The following is a 23780-nucleotide window of genomic DNA, read 5'->3' as shown; positions in this document are numbered from 1 at the left end:
AAGAAAGAAAGAAAGAAATATACATTCTCGTGTCGTGCCCCAGACCTACAGAATCAGAAACGGGGGTCGGGCGCAGCACTCTGTGATTGGACATACCTTCCAGATGATTCTGAGGCACACTAAGGTTTGAGAGCCCCTGCACTACAGAGTGACAGGGGTCCCATACAAAAAGGGTAGCTGGGGAAGGCCTCAAGAGTGGGGACATTCTGTGTCTGTCTCTTTTAGAGCATAAGCCCCTCGAAGGCCAGGATTTCTGACCGTCTTACCATCTGCTCTGTCCAGTGCCAGGAACAGCATCTGACACCCAGTAGGGGCTTAGCAGGTATTGAATGGAGTTTTTTAACACACAGCACCTACTGCATGCCAGGTACTGTTCTGAGGACTTTTAAAAAACCTTAAACTCCCAATCTTTGCAACGAACTCTGCTGTAGGCTGGGGGGGAGGGGTTGTCCCCATCCCCAGTTACTCTGAAAGAACACAGCCAAGCTGATTCCCTCCCCCAGGCCAGTGGGAGGGGGTGTTCCCAGCTGGAGCCCTGGGACAGCCGAAATCCCCAATTCACTCTCAAACCCTCTCCCCACACTCTTTTCAGTTCCCCTTCTCACTTCCCCCGCTGCTGACCTGCCCTGCCCTGGCTGATCGAAGGCAACCTCACTCTCAGGAAAGGGGATGAAGCAGTGATCTCGCTGCCTGCCCCACTCAGTCAGGAGCACCACACTGAGCTCCTTTCACCCTTGTGAGGTTGACCCCATCGTGGTAGAGACCGCATTTCCGGGGGGGGGGGGGTGAGGCTCAGTGAGGTTCAAGCAACTTGCCCAAGGTCACACAGCTGGGAAGTTTATGCTCCATCTCCTCTCAGTAAGAATGTGCCCAGGGGACACTGATTGAGTGCTAAAGATATGGTGCGCAGGGCGTGTTTGCTGGGGATACAGTGACCAGCAAGATCGGACCAAGAGTGAGACAGGAAGTTGGTGGGAAGCAGGAGGCTTCAGGGCAAAGGTGCCAGTAGAAAAGTCGGAACTGCTGGGACCCTGCATGGCGCCCTTCGCACCGCCCCCCCCCCCCGCCTCCCCCGCCCCCTCCATTCCCAGCTGCCCTTTACCCGCCCACTTCCTCCTGGTCCAGTTCCTCTTTGCCACGGATCCCAGAGCCAGGTCAGTCTGTACAAAGCCAGGCCTCCTCCCCGGTAGGGTGGCAGTGCTCAACATGGGCATCCGGGGACACGTTCCTCAGCTGCTGCTGCTGCTGCTCATCCTGCTGCCGGCCACAGGTGAGTGCAGGAGGGTCCAGCTGGCCCGCAGGGGCGCCAGGACTCATCACACCGCTGACCATGTCCCCCACCCTATTCCAGACTCAGCCACCGTATTCTGCTACACCGAGTATGAGGAGTCCTCCGGCATGTGCAAGGGCCTCCTGGGGGGAGGTGTCAGTGTGAAAGACTGCTGTCTCAACCCTGCCTATGGCTTCCAGGAGCCTGGCAGCAAGCTTTGTCAGGCATGCAGGTGAGGGGGAGCCTGGGGTACAAGGGCCACCCAGAATTGGGCCCTCTCCTTCTCTGGAGTTTCCAAGGGTGACTCCAAGTCTCCAATTGCCACCAGAGCTTGGGGTTTCTCAGCCTTGGCTCTACTGACATTGAGGGCCAGAAAATTCTTTGTTGTGGGAGCCTGACCTGTGCTTTGCAAAGCCGGTGTTTTGCAGCATCCCTGGCCTCCCATTAGACGCCAGGAGCAACTCCCCCCAAACCGATGGTGACAGCCAAAATCCTCCAGATATTGTCAAATGCCCCCCCCCCCCCGCTCCAGGGCAGAGTCACCCCTGCTTGAGAACCACTGCCATAACTTACATTTACTGAGCCCCTCCTGCCTACTGGAAGCATTGCAGAGGTCAGGCATAGTTGGAGGATTTCTGAGGGTGGCTTTAGGCTCCTAATCATGACGCCAGCCTACATGTAATGAGCCCTTACTGTATGCCAGACATGTTTTCCCACAGCTTAGCATATATCCCAGATACACCATGGGAGTGGGGAGCTTGAGGGTTTTGGAAGGCAGCCCCGGACCCCTAGTAAGGTCAACAGTTGACAGCTATTTAGTATTATGCCGTGCATGGAGCCAGGGAGAGATCTGGAGTATTTCTCTTCTTTTTTTTTTTTAAAATTTTTTAAAAGATTTTATTTATGTATTTGACAGACAGAGATCACAAGTAGGCAGAGGGGCAGGCAAAGAGAGGAGGAAGCAGGCTCCCTGGTGAGCATAGAGCCCGATGTGGGGCTCCATCCCAGGACCTGAGCCCAAGGCAGAGGCTTAACCCACGGAGCCACCCATGTGCCCCTGGAGTATTTCTTTTCTTAAATTTTTTTTTTTTTTCTTGAGAGAGAGCAGGAGGAGAGGCAGAGGGAGAGTTTCACATGCTCAGTGTGGAGCCTGATGCGGAACTCCATCCCACGACCCTGAGATCATGACCCGAGCCAAAATCAAGAGTTGGTTGCTCAACTGACTGAGACAGCCACCCCCCGCCGCCCCAGGTGCCCCAGACCTGGGGTATCTCTGACAGGGTCTCTGAGCTCACTGGGACCATGGCTCCTATTAAGAAGTTTCCATTTGCCAGCTACCAATCATGGTGGTGGCCTGGTAGGTTTCTGAAGCAGTTATGGTCCCTTAGTCCTACATTTGCTTACTGCATGTCTGGAACTAGCCTTGGGGGACTTCAAAGGGTTCCAGGTCCCCAATCATGAAGGTCAGTGGTATTATTAAGTACTTACTGTGTGCCCTCCTCTTCCCGTTCAATCCCCAGCATCCCTGAGGGGTACGTGCTCTGATCAATCCATTCCACGTGCATTTATCCTGCGCACCCGCCTATGCCTGCCCTCACCCTGCAGTCCCGTACACCGCCCACCCCCCCACCCCCCACCCTGGCCAGCTCAGGCTAGGGTAGCACACGTGTGCTCCCCTCGACAGGCTCCCACGATGGTCCCAGTGGTCTGCATGGGCCCCCTGCTCGGTGACCTGCACCGAGGGATCCCAGTTGCGGCACCGGCGCTGCATAGGCCACGGTGGGCAGTGTGCTGAGAAGGTGGAGCCTGGAACCCTGGAGTGGCAGCTGCAGGCCTGCGAGGACCAGCCGTGCTGTCCTGGTGAGGAGGCTCAGCGAGGAGGCCGAGCACTGTCAGTTGGCTGGCCCTGGGAATTCACAGTCAGGGCAGGGGCCCAGAGGGTAGGACCGCGCCACCTGACGTTTGCGAAGTGCTGAGGAAGAGGCCGGTGGGGTTGGAGGAGAGCTGTGGGAAGCAAGGTCCAAGGAGAGACCCCCCTCCCCCCTCATCCTTGTGGGCCATGGTGAGGACACTGGCTTTTACTGGGTGCTGGCGGGCAGAAGAGAGATGTGATCTGACTCCAGGTGTGACAGATCCCTCTCACTGTCCGGAGGAGGGCAGATGGTCTGTGGTGAGGGCTGAAGCAACAGGACCCACGGGAAGGCAATGGTGGTGGATTGTGTGTGGTGGAGGACGTGGGGCACACAAGGAAGCAAGGACCCCTGAATGATGGCCCCACTTCCCTCCTGTCCCCTCTCTTCTCTCCCACAGAGATGGGTGGCTGGTCCAACTGGGAGCCCTGGACGCCTTGCTCTGTCACCTGTTCCAAAGGGACCCGGACCCGTCAGCGAGCATGTAATCAACCTGCTCCCAAGTGTGGGGGCCACTGCCCAGGAACGCCACAGGAGTCTGAGGCCTGTGATACTGAGCAGGTCTGCCCCAGTAAGTGAAGGTCACTGATGCAGGCACCGGGGACGGGTCTGGGGGGTTACGGCAGGGAACTTCCAGGGTGGGAGGACTTCAGCACACTGTGACCATACTTGGTGTCTCCCCACACCCCCTATCCCACTACAGTACATGGGGCATGGGCCGCTTGGGGTCCCTGGGGCCCCTGCTCAGGGTCCTGCAATGGCGGACCCAAAGCGCCTACCCAGAGACGAAGCCGCACGTGTTCTGCACCTGAGCCCTCCAAGGAGCCTCCTGGGAAGCCATGCCCAGGGTCGGAGCACGACACCCGGCCCTGCTCCAGCCTGCCACCCTGCCCAGGTACACAGGGATGAGGCCCCTGACACTCTGTTTTTGATTCAGGCACAGATGCCCTGCCGTCTCAGGGGACAGAGATCTTCTAGCATGTGATCATGGAACGCTTCAGTTTGGGGCAGTCTGCTTCAAGGGTCTAGGGGCTGAGGGGGGTGGGGGATGGAGGTGGCCTTTCTTCTCACACCTATCCCCCACCCCCACAGTGGCTGGGGGCTGGGGGGCATGGGGCCCCATATCCTCCTGCCCTGTGACCTGTGGCCTGGGTCAGACCCTGGAAAGCCGGAAGTGTGATCACCCTGCGCCCCAGCATGGGGGCCTCCCCTGTGCTGGTGAGAACACTCGAACCCACATCTGCAACACAGCCGTGTCCTGCCCTGGTCAGTAGCTCGAGATGTGCCGTCTCTGTGCCTAAGCCCCTCACCCACCCCTGCTGCCCGGTTCCCACTGCTAATGCTTTGTTCCTGCCTCAAATGCCCCCATTCCCAGCCCCAATGCCTCGGCCCCCATCTCTCCTCACTGCCACCCCTTACCCCAGTCATCATTCCTTCCTCCAAATCCCCTCACTGGCTCCCTGTCTCTGCAGTGGATGGAGAGTGGACCTCCTGGGAGGAGTGGAGCCCCTGCACCCGTAGGAGCGTAGGCAGTATAAGCTGTATGGAGATCCCAGGCCAGCAGTCACGCTCGAGGAGCTGCAAGGGCCGTGATTTTGGTGGCCGGCGGTGCCCCGGGGAACAGCAAGACATCCGTCATTGCTATGACATCCAGCGCTGTAGATGTGAGTGCCCCCCACAGACTCCACTGTGAGGATGGGGCCGCCTGTGTAGCGGCGGGGGAGGGGGTTCTGCCTTTCCCTTGAACCCCGTGTCCCTGCCACCTCTTTCCTTCTCCCTCTCACCACCCCACTGAGACCTCTCACTCTGACTCATTGCAGTGAAAGGCTCGTGGTCGGAGTGGAGTTCTTGGGGACTGTGCATGCCTCCGTGTGGACCCAACCCCGTTCGCACCCGCCAGCGCCGCTGCACGGCCGAGCTCCCCAAATTCGCGTGAGTCAGGGGGCAGAATGGGGGCAGAACGTGCCCAGGAAGGGGGTCACGAGATCTGTATGTGAGCAGTGAGGGTGGGAGAGTCAGCTTAGCTCCCCACAACCAGGACATCTGCCACTGGGTCTAAGGTGCCTGCCTTGAGAAGTATCCTTTATCTACCTCCTGCCCAAGAGGAGAGACACTGAAGAAGCAGCCGAGAAAGAGGCTCCTGAGGGGAGAATGGGTGGCCTCTGTGCCCTTCAGGAAGTTTCTCATTCAGTCCCTCAGCCAACACGGCCACTGCATAGTCCTTCCTGTGACTATGCACTCGGCCCTCTTGGTTACCTACACTTCCATTTGCTCCTTTGGTCACTCAGGCCTTGGTCCACTTACTCATTCCTTCAGTCCCGCCGCATCTCACTCAACGTCTCACCACCCCGAGATGCTTGAGGCCTTTTCCACAACAGTTGCAGACACAGAGAACCCAGGTCCTGTGGGTTCCCTGAGGGCTCCTGGTCAGCAGGGCCCTGCCAGAAGGCAGATGCGGAGAGATGGTACAGGGAAAGGGGGCTGACACCCTGCCCTGGAGCGAGGAAGCTGATCCAGTGTCACCCTGCAGGAAGGGGTCAGGAAAAGCATTCCCAGTGTCAAGACTGTGTGAGCAGAGTCCTGGACCCTGGTGACCATTTCCCAAAGCTGGTTTCCTGGTGGCCCAGGTGTTAGAGAGCAGAAAAACACTCACTCCTCCCTTCTTTATTTCCACATACGTCAAGCCGCTAGATGAAGTGGGAGATTTTAAATTCATGGAAGGTCTGCCATCTGGGAAATAGTCTCCAGCTCTAGGGTTTCTAGTGGGTCCTGAAGAGGAGTTAGAGGTGTTGAGTGGAGGCAGGAAGCACTTGACAGAATAGAGAAATGAATGGATTTGATTGAGGGAACGGGGGTGAGAGTGAATGAATGGAATGCTTGTCTTGTGGGAGGAACAAGCCAGGCACAGACCATTCTGGATGTGGGACTAAGTCTGGATAGAGTGGAAGAGAGAAAGATTGGCTTGGGGCAGGCATGTGGGCCCCAAAACAAGGCCTTGAATACCAGGGCAAGGCATTTTGTTTTGTCTTGTTTTTTTCCCCAGTGGGCAATAGGGCGAGATGTAAAGGGATTTGGAGGTAGGAGAAGGTAGTTCTTGTTAACTAATAACAATTACTAGCATTTATTGAGTACTTAACTGTGTACCAGACACCACCCTGTGCACTTGACCAAAATGAACTCGCTTATCCTCACTTAGCCCAGTAAGCTGGGTCTTATTATTCTTCCAATTATTCCTATTTTTCAGATGAGTACAGGGAAGATAAAGAAATTGCCCAGTATCTCATAGCTAACTAATAGTGTTGGACACAGTAGGCACTCAATAAGAGTTTGTCGAATGCATTCTTGCCTTCCCTGAGTTTCTCCCTTCCATTCCCCCTCTAATGCCCCAGGCCCACCATTACCGTGGTCGAAGGTCAGGGTGAGAAGAACATGACCTTCTGGGGGACACCATTTCCGCGGTGCGAACCTCTGCAGGGACAGAGGTTGGTGGTGGAGGAGGAACGGCCATGTCTACACGTGCCTGCCTGCCAAGATCCTGCGGATGAGAAGCTCTAACACCTCCCTCTCCCACTCTGAAACCCTGCCCTCCCAGACCTCAATAAATGGGCCACTTCCCCAGGAGTGGGACAATAGCATCTTCTAGGCCAAAGGGTACAGCACAAGCAGGGTCACAGTGGCTTGTTGTGGAAAACAGTATTTTCCACTGTGGTCATAGTTTGGCAGAAGTGAAGTGGAGTATCAGTCCCTGTGCCGCTGCCTTAGCTCCAGGGTCTGCCTCCCCCACCCCCACCCCTTGCGCAGCATTGTGGGGCGTCCAGCACGTCCCTCTGCAGAACTCCAGGTCACAGGTTTTCTGGTTGGCTACTCGCCCTGGTGGGCACTTTCTGATTGGCCGGCATGCCTAGGTTCCCACCCGCCGGAGCCCCTTGGCTGGCGGGCTCCGCATCAATCAGGCACCGAGCAGAGGCGGCAGAGGCGTGGCTAGGGTTGGCACCCAGCCGCGTGAACACCTGCACCCACCCACTCCCAACAGCCCAGATCCAATGCCGCAATTAGCGGAGACCGAAATGGGGGTGGCGGTTGGCCGGGGGTGGACCGAGGAAGTGCCTGTGAGGTGCTCTGAGCTGGGGCGGGAGCGAAGAGAAGCCAGAGTCAGCACCTGCCAGAAGGGGCCCCTGAGACAAACCCAGACACAGATTCCTTTAGTATTTGTGCATTCATTCAACACTTTATAGCGTCTACTGTATACTAGGACGAAGTCTGGGCATCTGGGGTGGAGGAGGACTGGTAGAAGGAGAGGACATGTGAGAGAGGGAACAAACTCAGAATATGCGATCCTTTCGTTGAACATTTTTTTCAACACTTATCAACGCCTACTGTATACTAACAATAGTGCTGGACCTCATGGAGAATAGAGGAGTCAGAACAGCACGTGTCTCCACAGTGAAGGGAACAAACCCAGACACTAATGCTGTTAGCATTTGCTCATTCAGTGCTGCACTAATTAGCATTTACTGAACACTTAGCCCCTCATGATGAGACAAATCACAAGAATCATCATAGTTATGGTATTAGCTAATACTTAGAGAGTACTTACTGTGTGCCTGGTAGTGTTTTAGGTTGCACAGCATGAATTCATTTACTCCACGACAAGCCTATGAGGGTCGCTATTATCGTTATTCCCATTTTATAGAGGAGTAAACTGAGGCACAGAAAGGTAGCAGGCTGGACACTTGAAGCATGATGTGTGGTGTGAGAGGAGGGACCCCTCTGTGGAAGAGTTCAGTTGGGAGATGAGTGACACCTGGATTCTGTCAGGGTGCTCACTTCTCTGGGTCGATTCCCCCCATAAGATAGGTCAGTTGATGGGTCATCTTGGGAGGAACGAGCTGAAAGGGAGAGGGTACGAGAGGTACATGTCTATAAGACAGTGGAACTTTGGGCATCATGAAACATATCTTTGTGTATGTGTGATATGCAGATCGATAGGTCTGTGCAAGAATTAAGGATGCATTGAGTGTATGTGGAGTGCGTGTAAAGTTACACCTATGTGTGTGCATAACAGTCTGAGTTATAGGTGTGTGTGTGTGTGTGTGTGCACGTGCCCACATGTACACGTGCATTGAGATGTCATGGACATATATGTGTGTGAGTTATAAACGTGGGTACAATACTGATTACAAACATATGTCAAGGGTGTGTGTTTGAAAGTCATGGTTCACCAATGCACAGCAAAGAAAATCATTCATGGAGCCCCTTCTATTTGTTCATTCCTGCTAGAGAAGATGGAGACAGTGCAGAGAAGCCCTACCTCTGCACCAGAGAGCTGAGACACTCCTAAGGGGAAATCCTCATTCTTCTGCAAAACAATCTCCAAAACATTAATTTCTGGAAACCGAGCCACCTGGAGAAAGGGAACGATGCTGGGGGCCATGAGTCCTAGAAACGTGGGAATAGGAACCCTGAGAAGAGGCATTCTGGAGACAGATTCCTAAAGGGAGCAAGATAGGTCTATAAGACTTGCAGATGCTCCTGTGCCCCAGAGAGGGCACCATGGGTCCAGCACAGCTTGTTTACTTCAGTTACTGAGCAAAAAACTGAGAAGCACATACTTCTAAATGTTGGAAAATATGTGATTCATGGGAGTTCCCCATCTGGGCAACACTGGGATGCTGAATGCCTGAGACAGCATCCACGAAAGAGAGGGAAAGAATGGCCAAAGCAAAGGCCTTGGAGGTAGAACTGAAGCTGCCTGGCATGGAGGAGGGAGTAGAGAATGGTTTGTAAGTATTGGACTTGAGGACTGGAGAGGCTAGGGGAAGAGGGTATGGAATCTGAGTCCTGGGGATCCTGGCCAAAGATCATCCTTGAGAGAGAGGTAAAGGACATTACTGGTGGAAGTCACAGCACGTGAAAATATAAAGGTTGCCTCCTCCCCCCACCCCTCCCACACCCTTAGAGATGGGTCAAGTGATCATCTTAAAAGATGAAACCAAGTCTCAGCGGGGATAAATCACTTTTCCAGGGATATGGTGGAAACCTAGTTTGAACTTTAAATACTCTGACTCTAGACTCCGCACCTTTACTACCTTGTTTAAAAAGGCCAAAGACTTAATGCATAAAGAATGAACAAATGAATAAATGGATGATTCACCTGAAAATCCTGCAGACAGAGAGACTCCAAATCTGCCTTTTTCTTATCGTACCTTCTTTTACCTCACTTGATCCACCAACCTCACTCACTATGGCCCACAAAGACCTGCTCAATGTGGTCCCTGCTAACCTCTCTGACCCCATCTCCTGCCACAACCCCCCCACACACACTCACGTTGTTTCAGCCACACTGACACCACTTTCTAGCACATTCTTTTTTTAAAAAATGCAAGGATCACAAAGTGAACATGACCCTTTGGGAATGAATTGGAGCTCCTGGATTCCTTCATTTGTAAAATGGGAACATTTCCCACCCCATTGTATTGTTGTGAGGGTTGGATGAAATAATACATGTAAACAGCTTAGTTGGGTGCTGTCAACAAATGATTGCTTTTAAATAGATTCACACTTTCATTGTAGTCAGGATCTTAAAGGAGCTGACAGGGTGGCTTCCACAGCCCCCGCTGCCTGGACTATCAAGGTCATTTGCTCATGTGGCAAACATCATTTGGCACCTACTGTGTGCATACCCTAGGATGGGTCTGCCTCTGTCTGTGGAAAGTTCTCTGGTGCGGGGGAGACAGCCATGGGCACTGACGATACCAGATGGTTATGGTGGGTTTTGGCTTTTCCAGGGCAGAGCAATGAGGGCATATAGAATGAGTCTGTGTGTGTGTAGGGCCTGGGTTGGAGGGACAGAGATGGACACACATCAGGTCTGGAGCTTCAGGGAATGTGTCTTTGTGGCAGATCTAGGTTTATCGTGATCATCTGTGGGTATGTGATTTGTCTGGATGTGCATGTTCGTTTGAGTTTCCTTGGGTCTCTGTGTGTAGGTGTGGTGCCTGTGTGTGTGTGTGTGTGTGTGTAGGCATATGCGTGCATGTATGCATGCATGCCCACGTGTGTTACCCTGGGCATCTGTGTAGATACCTAGATCAGTGTGATCTCTGTGTATACGTGCCTCTGTGTTTCTTTAATTTTGTTTGTGTCTATATGTATCTCCACATGTGTGTCCTTCCTCTGTGCCTCCAGGCCCCAGCAACCCAGGGCAAGGCTGTGTACCCCGCCCAGGTGTCCAAGTCTCCCTGTCTGATGCTGTCTATGCCACCCCCACACCCTCTCTCTGCCTAGCTGAGCCCGTAGGATATGGGAAATTGATCTCCCCTTACAGGGTACTGCTTGTGACCCCCATCTGTCGCGGTGAGGAGGTTATTTTTCTACTTTTGATTCTCTGCGTGTGCCTCTATTCCCCCCACACCCCACATGACTTCTGTGGTGAATATCAACACTGGAAACTTGAGTATCTGCAGAGAAACCTGCGTGTGGGTGCGTCTGGGTGTGAAGACCAGAATTGGGCGGCGTGGGGGGGGGGGGGTCTTGCATGACCACTCACCCCGACCCTCCCGAGAAATATCTACCCCGCCCCCACCCCCCAAATTGCGCATCCCCAATCGGACGAGGGGGAGGGGAAACAGGATGCGGCGTGGCGCGTGCGCACTGCCGCCTTCAGCACCACGGACAGCTCCTTCGCCCCCGCCTGCCGGCGCGTGCCACCGCCTCCCCAGCACTGAAGGCGCGCTGACGTCACTCACCGTTCCTCCCCAAACTCCCCTTCCCGGTCGCCTTGGTCGCGTCCGCGCCTCCGCCGGCCCAGCTGGACAGCACCACGAGGGGCGCGAGATAGGGGGGTACGGGCGCGACCAACAGCTCTGCGGCGGCGGCGACTCAGCGCTACCTCAGTCTGCAGCGGGCAACCGAAGAGTCGCGTCGTGCCTGAGAGCGCAGCAGTGCTCTTGGGCCCCGCGCGGTCCGCCCCCGCGGCTCCTGATCAGACTGCCCCTAGGACCCCCTGCCCCGCGCCGCAACCATGAACTACCTGCGGCGCCGCCTGTCGGACAGCAACTTCATGGCCAATCTGCCAAATGGGTACATGACAGACCTGCAGCGCCCGCAGCCACCCCCGCCGCCGCCGGCTGCCCCCAGCCCCGGAGCCACGCCCGGTCCCGCGACTGCCAGTGCCGAGAGGGCCTCCGCGTCTGCCCCTGTGGCCTCTCCGGCTGCCCCTAGTCCTGGGTCTTCGGGGGGTGGTGGCTTCTTCTCGTCTCTGTCCAACGCGGTCAAGCAGACCACGGCAGCCGCGGCGGCCACCTTCAGCGAGCAGGTGGGCGGCGGCTCTGGGGGCGCAGGTCGTGGGGGCGCTGCCGCCAGGGTGCTGCTGGTCATCGACGAGCCCCACACCGACTGGTAAGCCACTGCCGCGGACGTCTTCCCGCGGGCCTGGGTCCCCAGATCGTTCCACGACGAGCACTTACCAAGCACGGCTTGTGTAACAGGCACCTGGCCCCCTAGCCTAAACCCTTTTCCTTTAAATTATTATACCGTGTGCATCCTCTGTGCCCCGCCCTTGCCCCCCACCCGGCCTTCTCGATCCATACAAGGAGCAGTTATCCGGCGCCTGCTGTGTAACTCCTTCCCCAAAGACTTGGCTTTAGGATATCCTGTGAGCGTTCGGGAGCCTAATGTGCCTTGCCGCCCCCCCCCCCCCCCCCCCCCGCCAACCCTCACCCCAAAGGCCTTGTCCTTTAATGGATCTTGTTAGCATTTTTCAAGTACCTGCAGTGTGCCTTCTCTAGGAATCCTTCCCCAAAGCCTTTGGCTTCCCTGAATTTTGTGAACATTCATTGAGAGTTTGCTCTGTGTCTTGTCCCCCTCAAGTCTTGCCCTAAGGCCTTCTCTCTAACAGATCTTGTGAGCATGTATCCAGAGTGTGGTATGTGCACCATCCCAACCCTCCCCCCAAAGACCTTTCAAGCTATTCAGTGAACGTGGATTGCCTGCTGTGTATCCCATCCCCTCTTCTCCCCGAAAGTGTTGCCTTTAATGGATCCTGTGAGCCTTTATTGAATGCCCTCTGTGTGTCCCAACTCTAAGTCCCCTCTCCAAGAGCTTATTTCTCCAAAGCACCTAGAAAACATTTACTAAGTGCCTGGTGTATGCCCTATCTCCAAACCCCTTTCTCAAACGTGTTTTGCTCAAATGAGTCCCATGAGCATTTTTGAGGTTCTGTGTGTGACTCATCGTCAGACTCTCCCCCAAATCCTTTTCCTCCAATGGATCTAGAAAGCATTTATTAAGGGCCTTGTTTATTCTCCATTCTCAGGCTACTCCAAAGACCCTTCCTTTGGTGAACCCACCTAGAATTTATTCCCTGCCTGCTGCGTGAGCCTACTCGAAAGCTTCTTTCCTCCAGTGTATTCAGCAAGCATTTATTGCCTGCTGTTTACCCCATCCCCAAACCCTTTCCCCAGTGACATCAGTCTGCATGTGTTGAACACCTTCTGCATGACCCAACCTTAGACCTTCTCCATAAAGACTTGTCTCCAGTTAATACAGTGATCAAATATCTAATACTTGGTGTGTGCACCATTTCAGTCCTCTTTCCAGAGGCCTTTTCTTTTTACTCACCCCTTGGAGCGTTTGAGGAGGACCACCGTGTGCCTGATTCTATGCCCTCACCACAAGAGCCTTTCCTTTCATGGATGGAGAATCAAGCTTACATAGATCAGGCTTCTGCAGCCCCATTCCCTTTCCCTGAAGACTTTTCCTCTAGTGGATCCAGTGATTGTATGCCTACCTCTAGCCCACCTTCCAGCAAAGACCTTTTCTTTTAATGGATCCAGTGAGCATCTCTTTTTGTACTGTCTGCCAGGTGCTTGATTCTAATCACCTTCCCCCAGAGACCTTTTCTTCCTATGGCTCCTGTGAGCATTTATGGAGTGCTGTCTGTGTGCTCTATGTTCACACACCTCCTTCCCCAAGTCTTTTTCTTTTAGTGGATCCGGTAAGCACATATGCAGTGCCTGCTGTATGCAGGGAGTAGACATCTCTTCCTTATCCCTAGAAGAAATTGTGCCAGTCATAAAGCCTCTCCCTAGGGTCTTTTTTTTTTATTAATCTAGAGCCCAGTTTATAAGGATTACCCTTTTTCCACTCCCCTCAATGTCCGTAGGATTCCCTCTCCCAATCTTAAGTCCATACCCCAAAAGGTCTTTCTTCTACTTAAGCCAGTAAACACTTACTTGAGTTCCTACTATATAAGGGCCATTCTGAACGCCTTCTTTTCCAAGTCTGAAAGTTGCTGTCCTGTTTCAAGACCTCTCTCTCCAGGAGTCTACTTCAACCTAAATTTATTGAGTACCAGCTTTTTACTGTTTAGATCGCTCCTCCCCCCCTGCCTTTACCTAGCAGCCTTTCTCTCTATTCAGAGCCGTTTATTCACTCTATAGGTATTTACTGCATAGTTTCCATGTGTCAGAGTGTGGGAGGTATCCATTTAGCATTACTACATACTAGGAAGATCCCTCCTTCAGTTCCCCTTCCTTTTAACCCCAACTACCGGCTGGATTCTCTACATCTTTTTCTCCATTCAACCCCACAATTGTTTAATAAACACTTACTATATACTAAGGTCCCCATATTCAGTGCCTCTTTCCCTCCCCCTCTTGAAGCTCTAATTCCCCCTTTGACAATCCTCATCTGACCTTTGAGTCTATGCAATCTGGAAAGTTCACAATGTGCACCTACCGTATTCTGGCGAGGTCCCCTCCCTCCCTTCGCAGCCATCTTCCCAGCTGCTTCCCCCCACCAATTAATCCAAAAAGCATTTGTTAATCTCTGACCGTATTCTTTTCAAACAACCACCTCCTTTTCTCCATCAATCCATAAAGCAGTTCTTGAACACTTGCTGTAATTCCTTCACCAGCATCCTCTCACACAGGAGCCCTCTTCTTGGCTAAATTTGCTCCACTGAAGTCAACAAACATTAATGGGGCCCCTGCTGTGTACTGGTAGCCGCTCTCCTTTAGATTTCCCTTCCCCACTCCCGCACTCCAGGAAGTTCCTTTGCTGCATTTTCCTTTCGTCCAGCAAACATTTATTAATTATCTACGGAATACTGACAAGACCCTCCCCCTTTCCATAATTATAACTCCAATGTTTTCCATTGTTTTCGAAGTTGTCTGGCAAGCATTTATTGAGCACCTGTTAAATTCAGTGAAAGATTCTTCCCTTCTCATCCTGCATCTCAGAAACCCCCCTTTATCCAGCTGTTCTAGTCTTTTCTTCTGGTCAATCTAGCAAGTGTTTACTTAGTGTCTACTATAGTTGGGGTGTGATGGACTTGTATATGCACGGCAGGCTCAGCGTGGGGAACAGAGACCTCTGCATCACCTGCCTACAGATACTGCAAATACCATCCAGGCTTTGGGGATTTCAGCCTGGAATAGAGGAGGAGTTGTGCAGACTCCGTAATGTATTGGACTCCTAGATAGAGTCTGACACCTTTTCCACCAAATCTCACCACTCTCACCCTTTCCTGGGTCTCAGGTCCTCTGTGGTGCACACTTGCAAACTCTGAGTTGAGAATCATCTCCCCCTTTTAAAGAGAAAGTAGCTGAGTGTTTAGTTCAAACTGCAGGTCACCTACTGGCTTATAACCAGGATTTTGTTTTCTTCATGCAGTAGTATAAATGAAAATAGACTCTAACAAGAAATATATTACACATAGTAAGTGGGATTATTACCATTTAGTGGAACTGTTACTCCAGGAAATATAATCAGTAATGTATGCCATGTATTACATGTGGTATATGCTCTATCATACATTTGCTATATAATTGGTTTATAGTACATAATACATATATATATACATATGTGTGTGTTTTTCTTTGTGAAATGGAAGAAAATAGAATAGAAAATATCAGACTCCATTACACATAGTAAAGGTAATCATTTACTGAAAGTTTCATTCCAGTTCTATAGGTATGTTTATGTGCCTTCTAGGTACATACATGGTTAGTATGTAATATGTAATATATGATATATTACATAAGGCACACTATATTATATTTGCTGTGTAACAGTAGAGGTGTCATATAACATATATTACATATATAAGGTAGGTTATTATGTATCTATGTATACAGTGGGTTATATAAACTATATCTCTTCTTGTGGCTTCTTTTCTTAGACTTCTCTGGAAGCAGGCCCTGAGACTCTGAGGTTTGTGTGCAGATTTACTGGGGAGAGCTCTTGGGAACAACACCTGTTGCGGGGGAGGAGTGAGGGAAGCAGGATTTAGTGGAGGGAAAGGTTGATCTATGATGCAGCCACAACAGAAGCCTCAGCCAACACTTGGGGGGAGCTAGGGAGCTAGGATGACCCTTCAGAGAGACCTGCATGGGGGGGGGGTGTCCAAGCTTTTGTATTCTTACATCAGTCAATCATTAGGCATGGGCTGCCCCCTGGAAGGAGGCCTTTTCTTGGGGAAGGCAGACCCCTGCTGAAGAAGGCAGTTCCCAGTGAGGGACTCCCAGTGAGCACTGAGAGCCTTCAGCAGCAAATCTCCCCGGAAGTTGGGAACTAGATAGGAAGGCTTGAAGGTGAGCGCATGGTGTGGCGGGTGGAGGCGGGGGGAGGGGGGGTAGAGCAAATGGGAGTGGGGGAAGATCTGAGGGGAGCACAGAGTCCACTCCTTATACTGCTCAGATTCACTTCTTAGATTAAGTTAATCGCCCCATCTGGGCACAGCATCTCCAGGATTGTGATTGGTCAGATTTTCCGGGGAGGTGGGGGAAGCTTGAAAGAGAACGGGTTAGTAGCCTCCACTGCTGCAGAAATAAATGATCTGCTTCTTCCGTTTTCTTCTTCTACCATACATTCTAGATTCCCCTCCCCCTCAGCTAGCGCCTCTCTTGGTCTCTCAAGCTTACCTGATGAGTGATCCATTCCCTCATCCTTGAGGGATCCCTGAGCCCTTGGTCCCCATGCCCTTCTCAGGCTGTGGCCACTGTCCTTGTTCATTTCCCTGCAGAGCTGTGCAAGGAGTACCCACAGACAGCCAAGAAGATCGCCTGTGTGCCAAACATATCTCTCCCCAACCCCCGCTCTTGCCGTGTAATAACAACCCCACCTCCTCCTGATGTTCAAGGCCACGTACCCCTGTGAAGACAGTGATTCATTCCGCTTCATATTCATTGGCGTGTGAAACCTAGGTATCCAGGTGTCATCCGTAGCTTCGAATGTAATAGGATTCTTGCTGTGTCCCCTGGTAGCGGTGTTCCCCCTTGGAGAGCCAGGACCTCTAACCTTGCAGAGCCTTGAGGGAGCAGGAAACACCCGTTCCAAAAGTGGATCACTGGGACTGATGGTAAGCTGGGCCCCTCCTACTTTCTCCTCCGAGTTCCCAGACCCGTATGTTCTACCTACTGGAAACACAGCACAAAGAATGGGCCACTGATTTTGGGTGCTTTGGAGGACGGTTCCCCATTCTTTGACAGTATCATGTCCAAGCTAGCATCTTCGCCCTGGCTGCAAGCTGTTCCAGACCAGCAGCTCCTGGGTGCTGTGATGTATAACATCACCAAGCAACTCCAAGGTCATGGGCCCGCTTCAGGACCTCCTTTGCTATCAAGTGTGTCCTTCCATTTGATGCAGTGTTATGAGAGATCTCATACCGGTGGCTCCAACATTGGGTAAGCCCTCGGGCAGTGATACTGGCTTTGACCCTGCGGTCGGCAAACCCCCCACATACAATATTTCTGTCAAAATGAATCCTTCGTCTTTCCAGGGTGGATGGGGCCCAATGGAGTCAGCTCGCCACCAAGTGGCTAGCTAGGCTTCTTAAGGGATAGGGACAGTGCCGTGTCACAGGCTTGGTGTTGGTCTCTGCTGCTGAAAAATTGGACCTCAAGCAATAATGCCATTGGCCCCACTTAGAGCCACTCTCTCTGCTTGTCCTGCTACTTCATTCATGGGCCCATCTGCTCGCACTGGGGTGGCCGACTTGAGAGGCTGGCTGACATCATCGGGCTGACTCATTACGTCTACCTGGTTGTTTAGTGCCTCTTCCATTGTGGATGCTGTCTGGTGGGTGTTAACACACAATGCACAAATCTTCGCTCCTCACTTTTTGCCCACTCCCATGTCCACCCACGTTTCTGTGCCCCAGACCTTCTTGTCCTGATCTTCTTTTTTTTTTTTTTTTTAAGCTTTTATTTAAATTCCAGCTAGTTAACACACAGTGTGATATTAGTGTCAGGTCTACAGTCTAGTGAGTCAGCACTTCCTTACGTGGCCCGGTGCCCATCGTCTATTTCACCCTTGCCCTTCCACCCCTGTAACCATCAGTTTGTTCTCTATAGTTAAGAGTCTGTATCTTGGTTTGCCTCCCCCCCTTTTACACTTTGCTCATTTGTTGTGTTTCTTAAATTCCGCCTAGGAGTGAGATCATATGGTATTTGTCTTTCTCCACTGACTTACTTTACTTAGCATAATACTCCTTGTCTTGATCTCCTAATATTTTTCCTTCAAGGCCTCCAATCAGCCAAGCCACCCACCATGGCCCACCGGTGAATGTATATTCTAATGGTGGGCCATTTCCCTTTGCTTGCTAAGTAGATTACCAGGGGCCCAGCCCAAAGCTCTGCCCATTGGGAGCTCTGCCACTGTCTTCCACAATCACCCTGAGTGGGGCTATGACACAGCCTCTGTCCCTTTTTGGCTTCTCCCCACACACCAAACCAGTCCATTTGTGAACCAAGCTGAGGTTTTTTTCTCCCTTCCTTCAGCCACTGGCTGTGAGGGGTCCCCTTGGTGAGCTGAGAGAGACATCCGGGCACCAGGATGGGTGACACGGGCATCGGGATAACCTGTTCAGTTAGTTTGCTCAGTCCTGCTTAAGCCTGATCCCAGCTGCTGGGTCCATGTGACGTTATTATTTGGTGGGCCCGGCCAGACCCAGCTCACGAGGGGCACCCAGAAGCACAATCGCTTGGTGCCCCATAGCCATGCATTCTGTCTCTTCCAGAGCCTGGTAGGGCACCAGAAAGTGGTTCTCAAGAGTCACGTGATTCTCTGCTGCAGATGGCCTGGCTTTGCTCCAGAACCCCCAAGGGCCTCCCACTCACACTTCCCATAAGCTCCACATTGCATCTTTTCCCACTACTGGCTTATCCAGTATCATAGGATCTGCGGGGTATATGGCCTAAGTGGAAAGATGGCTGGCACCATGGTCTGGCCCTCCTGCCAATCCCTTTCTGCTCTGGCCCCCGTTCAGGGAGGGCAGCCTAATGCTCCCCCTGAAATAGGAATCAGAGTAGTATTTTCAGGTGCGGGATAGGCTGCTTCTAGAAGCTGGTAATGCCTACCAAGTGCGATGCGCTTTTCCTCGTGGCAGGAGGTGCGAGATGTGACACTTTGCCCTATTATTTGGAGGGGGCTGTCCTGGGCCTGCCTTGGGCTATTGGACCCCTGGAACTTTTACTAATGCTCCGGGCCCCTGAGTCTTTGTAGTGTTCATCTCCTGCCCTCTGGAGAGCATACATCTTAGCCAGACAACGTGCTACTCATCCCTTGCTTGTCTTGCCCAGTCAATAAGATGCCATTGATAAAGTGGTCCAGTGTGACATCCTGGGGGATGTCCACATGGCCCAGTGCCTTTGGACCATAGAATGACACATGGTGAGAAAGACAGCATGACTCCATGGCAAGACCTTCAACAGATATTGCTGTCAGTTCCATGTGAACGTGAAAGGTCACTGATCTTCTTTTCTGGTCAGAATAGAAGAGTGCATTCAGGAAGTCAGTGGCTACCTGCTGGACCTGAGTTCTGCTCTGACAATGGCAGCCTATCCAGTATAGCTGCTTCCCTTAGGGATACTGCTTGGTCGAGCTTTCAAGAGTCTACAGACATTCTCCAGGAGCCGAACTAGTCCATTCAATGGGAGATACGATGGGACTAACACCCCTGCATCCCTTAGATCTTTCAAAGTAGCGCTAGTTTCCACCATCACCCTTGGGATAGATATAATCTTAGCTTGGATTTGCTGATTTGATTGGGGGGGTGAGGGTGTGGTTCTAGAGGCGTCCATTTGGACCTTCCCACCACAATAGCTCTTACCCCACAAGCCAAGGAACCCACGTAGTGGTTCTGACAACTACAGATATGTCCAGTTTAATTATGCATTTGCGGACTGGAGAAGTGGCCGTGGGGTGGACCTGTGGACCCAGGGGACCCACTGTGAACAGGACCTGGGACAGGACTTCAGTTACCACCTTCCCACTACTGTGCTTCTCAGCCCGGCTGGTGCCACTCTTACCAGCATATTCCTTATTGATTTTGTGAGTTGGGTAGATCCTCTGGCCCTTCCCATAGAACATAGTCAGCTCATGAGTTTCCTAGACTCATGTAGCATAACTTCTCTAACATGTCTGCTTCTTTGAGTCCTTTGATCCTTTCTTCCACAGTCTGCCATGGAAGATTTGGCATTTCTGCTTCACTTGGTGTGGGCCACTGTTTTCTCCAAGCCTCCACAACTCATCCAACGGTCCTTGCTAGGGTTTCCAGTTCTGGGTCCTGGGAGAGCACTCCAACTTCATGTTCCACCTCCTTGTTCCATTGTCCTTAGGACCCAGCTTCTTGCATACTTTTACAGCTCTTGTCAGTACATACTGGCCAGATTTTTCAGCTTCTGTATACTGTTTCCTTCCTTTGCAAATATACCTCTTCAATCAGACGTACTAGGATTTGACCCTGCTTATTGATCTGGTTGCTAAGAGGGGAGGGAGGGAGGTTGTGAAAGGGGCGAGCATTGTTTTAAAAAGCACCTGCTTCCTTCAAGGCCTCTGTATTACCTTCAAGCAGAGGGAAGGTCTATATTTTAACAAGGAGGAGAAGCCTACCTCTGCAGGCCCAATCAGTTCAGGTGAAGCAGTAAGTTTAAGGTATCACATGCATCTTCCCAGATATCCCCATCCCAAGTCTAAGGGCTTCAATCTTGGCCTATTTGGGCCCTGATCATGACATAAGAGATGTGCTAGGCCTGAGAATTCAACCTCCTCTGAAGTTTTGTTACACTTAGGATCATGCCCTAAGTCCCTGGTCTTCCCCAATGCCTGCCCTCCAGTTGCAAAGGATTAGGGTTTCCTTAAATGTAACCAAGGGGATCCTCTGGCTTCCACATTTTGCTTTGGATTAGTGATCACTCACCCTGAACATATCCCATCTTTCTTCAGCTAATCATTGGCGTTTAGCAAACAGTCACTGGAGTCTGCTGACCATTTCCTCCAGGCCTTTAGAGTACCAGGGACATTTCACCAAACTGGTGCACTCCATTCTGCCAGATCTTATTACAGTTGACCTTCAGTAAAAGTTACTGATGGCCCCACACCCCAGGGGATGCCACACTGTAATTCTTATGCTCATGAGAATGAACTCCACACTGCCTCTTTTCCCACCACGGACAAGTCCAGTATCATGGAATGTGCCAGAACATAAGGGTGTGAGTGGTTTCCTGCTGGTACCACAGCGCAGACCTGCCGCAGAGTGTGTTATGTGGCTACAGTATGTGGGTGGCTTTCCGTGCCCCCCAACAAAGGAGGGTTCCTCCTTGCCTGCTGGCTGCTGGGTGACCCAATTCCAGAATGGCATTAGAGTCTTTTTTTGTGGTTTGACATCTCTGGCACACTGGTTTAGGCTGGGTTCTCTGGGATCGGATTTCGAGGTAGGCACTTGTATGCAGGAGGCTTGCGGAGGTGTGCATTTAGGATCAACCCCTGTAAGAAGGGCAGGGTTGGGCAGAGGGGACAGCTGGTCCACAAGGCAGCTGCATCAGAGACTGACCAGGGGGAAGGCCTGCGGGTGGGATGGTCCTTCAGAGTCAGCCTATACTGAGGCCAAGAGGCTAGCCTTTGTATTCACCCATGGACCAGAGAGAAGACACGGGCTGCCTAAAGTAGGTCTAACCTTGGCCAAGGCAATTCTCTATGAGAGGAGACAGTTCCCAGTGGGACATAGCCCTAAGATGTCACCAGCTGACACTCAGGGTGCATTGGCTGTGAAGAGGCCATCTGAGCAGAGCACCACAGTATTCACTACACTTAGGGTCAAAAAAGTTTGAAATACGGGGCGCCTGGGTGGCTCAGTCAGTTAAGCATCTGCCTTCAGCTCAGGTCATGATTCTGGGGGTCCTGGGATGGAGCCCTGCATGGGGGTCCCTGCTTGGTGGGGAGCCTGCTCCCCCCTCTCCTCCCCACTCTTCTTCTCCTCTCTCTCATTCTCAAATAAATTAAATGAAATCTTTTTCTTAAACTTTGAAATACAGTGATAGAGTCTACACTCATCATTATTTTATAAAGGAAAAAAATGTGCCAGTCTCAGAGAAATTCCCCTCCAACGCTTGTGAGGGGACAGTGTCGGTAATGGAGTGTGCTTGTGAGAGAGAGGGAAGGAGAGGGAGGCGAGAAAATGGCTGTGCTTGGGGTCTTTGGGGTTTGTCCATGAAGTCTGTAGGGCCCGTTTATGTTGGGTGGGTGTCTGTGTCAGAGACAAGCCTGGGAGTGCCTCCTTTCCTCATCCCTCTTGAGTGAGACCCCTGACCAGAGATGATCTTCTGCGTGTAGAGAAGCCTGTTGGGTAGGAATCCTGCGCCTGGGGTAGGATGCCGCTGGAAACCCAGCCAGGCCCAGGGATAAGGAGGTAGGATTTCACGCTGCTCTCCTGGCTGGCTTCCCCTCGCACTCTCCTGGCTGGCTGGCTGCCAGCCACATCCCTCCCTACGCCCATCATTGCTGCCCTCCCCCTCCTCACCGGTTCTAGTAGAACCACCGCCAGCCTGCACCCCTCGGATCTGCTCCTCTTTTATCTAGTCGCCCACCCATAGTTGGGTCCCTCAAAGCACTCAGGCACACATGGACAAGTGTGATCCTCCACGGGGAAGGGCCAGGGCATGGAAGGATCCTTCAGGACTCACAAGCAGACACAGGCGACTGAGGCATTCCCCAGGCACACTTCATATATACATATTCTCTGCGGGGTTTTGGTTTTGTTTGTTTGTTTGTTTGTTTGGGATTTTTAGGTGTTTTGTTTTGTTTTGCTTTGTTTTGTTACCATTTACAAACCTCCATGCAATTCCAAAGTACATTACCACTTGCAGAGTGCACTCCTCCTTTGGCAACGCTTTTTGAAGAAAAACATTTCTGGGAGCGGTGTGACGAGCAAACAACCCTCTGGGGAATGTCTGCCTGCCGGCTGTGGTTTGAGAACTTCGTTTAGAGTTCACAACGTCCTCTGACATTTACACACCTCCAGAAGGGATCACAACAGAACTTACGGTACCCCAAGCACTGTTGAGCTTTGCAAAGGGTTTCAACAATCACGAAGGGTACCCCAAACACTGTTGAGCTTTGCAAAGGGTTTCAACAATCACGAAGCACTTTATGGCTCTGAAAGATAAACGGGTCAAAGGAACTGGCCTGGGTTTTGACTTCCTGAGACTGATGACTGTGCTCTGCTTTTCCTCTCCAGGGCAAAATACTTCAAAGGGAAGAAGATCCATGGAGAAATTGACATTAAAGTAGAACAGGTTAGTTGGGGCAGATGGATCTGGGGGTCGGCTGTCCAGACCGAAACCTGGGTGGTCGTTTTGGTTTGATGTGGGTAAATCACAGATATTTTTTCTCCTTCCTAGGCTGAATTCTCTGATCTCAACCTCGTGGCCCACGCCAATGGTGGATTCTCTGTGGACATGGAAGTTCTTCGGAACGGGGTGAAGGTCGTGCGGTAAGCAGAGAGGTGAACTTGGTGTTATGGGACAGGCATAAGGACTCCCTTAGAGCTGTGGGAGCGTCACCCCCCCCCCCCCATTCTCCTGGGAGCAAGAACTTAGGTATGTTACAATAGCCAAGATATGGAAACAATGTAAGTGCCCACTAGTGAATGAATGGATAAAGAAGATGTAGTGTGTAAATACTATGAAATATTTAGGCACGAGAGAGAAGGAAATCCTGCCCTTTGCAACAACGTGAATGGACCTTGAGGACATTATGCTAAGTAAGATAAATCAGAGGGAGAAAGACAAATACTGTATGATATCTCTTGTCTGTGGAATCTAAAAAAAGTCAACTTCATAAAAATAGAGAGTAAAATGGTGGTTACCGGGGACTGAGGAGTGATAGCATAAAAGAGATGTTTAGGGGCACCTGGGTGGCTCAGTGCGTTGAGCCTCTGTCTTCGGCTCAGGTCATGATCTCAGGGTCCTGGGATGGAGCTCCGCATCGGGCTCTCTGCTCAGCGGAGAGCCTGCTTCTGCCTCTCTCTAAGCCTGCCTCTCTGCCTACTTGTGATCTCTTTCTCCGTCAAATAAATAAATAAAATCTTTAAAAAAAAAAGAGAGAAGAGTTGTTTAAGGGTATAAACCATCAAATAAATAAATAAAATCTTTTAAAAAAATAGAAGAGTTGTTTAAGGGTATAAACCTATACCTGGAAGATAGGTCCTGGAGATCCAATGTACAGTGTAGTGAATATAGATAACAATATTGTATCTTTTTTTAAGAAGATTTTTATTTATTTATTTGACACAGAGAGAGAGATCACAAGTAGGCAGA

General features: G+C 51.6%; 2 protein-coding genes across 3 annotated transcripts in view; both read left to right on the top strand.

Moving 5' to 3' along the window:
• The first annotated feature begins 1113 nt into the window (after nt 1-1113).
• Nucleotides 1114-6801, top strand: CFP (complement factor properdin). The gene is made up of 9 exons (XM_059156707.1): nt 1114-1270; nt 1352-1502; nt 2955-3130; nt 3581-3751; nt 3884-4075; nt 4273-4446; nt 4653-4844; nt 5001-5112; nt 6570-6801. The coding sequence occupies exons 1-9, from the start codon at nt 1207-1209 to the stop codon at nt 6733-6735; spliced, it is 1398 nt and encodes a 465-aa protein (XP_059012690.1). The 5' UTR covers nt 1114-1206; the 3' UTR covers nt 6736-6801.
• Nucleotides 6802-11014: 4213 nt separating this feature from the next.
• The window catches only part of SYN1 (synapsin I), a 47059-nt gene continuing 34293 nt past the window's right edge, over nt 11015-23780 (top strand). For both annotated transcript variants that reach the window (XM_059156896.1, XM_059156895.1), the window contains exons 1-3: nt 11015-11580; nt 22700-22757; nt 22863-22954. In XM_059156896.1, the coding sequence (XP_059012879.1) occupies nt 11204-11580; nt 22700-22757; nt 22863-22954 (527 nt within the window). In that variant the 5' untranslated portion in view covers nt 11015-11203. The remainder of the gene's footprint in view (nt 11581-22699; nt 22758-22862; nt 22955-23780) is intronic.

This window comes from Mustela lutreola, chromosome X (assembly GCF_030435805.1).
Source record: "Mustela lutreola isolate mMusLut2 chromosome X, mMusLut2.pri, whole genome shotgun sequence".
Classification (NCBI taxonomy): Eukaryota; Metazoa; Chordata; class Mammalia; order Carnivora; family Mustelidae; genus Mustela; species Mustela lutreola.
Note: the sequence above shows the minus strand (reverse complement) of the source record. Positions and strands in the feature narration are given on the sequence as shown.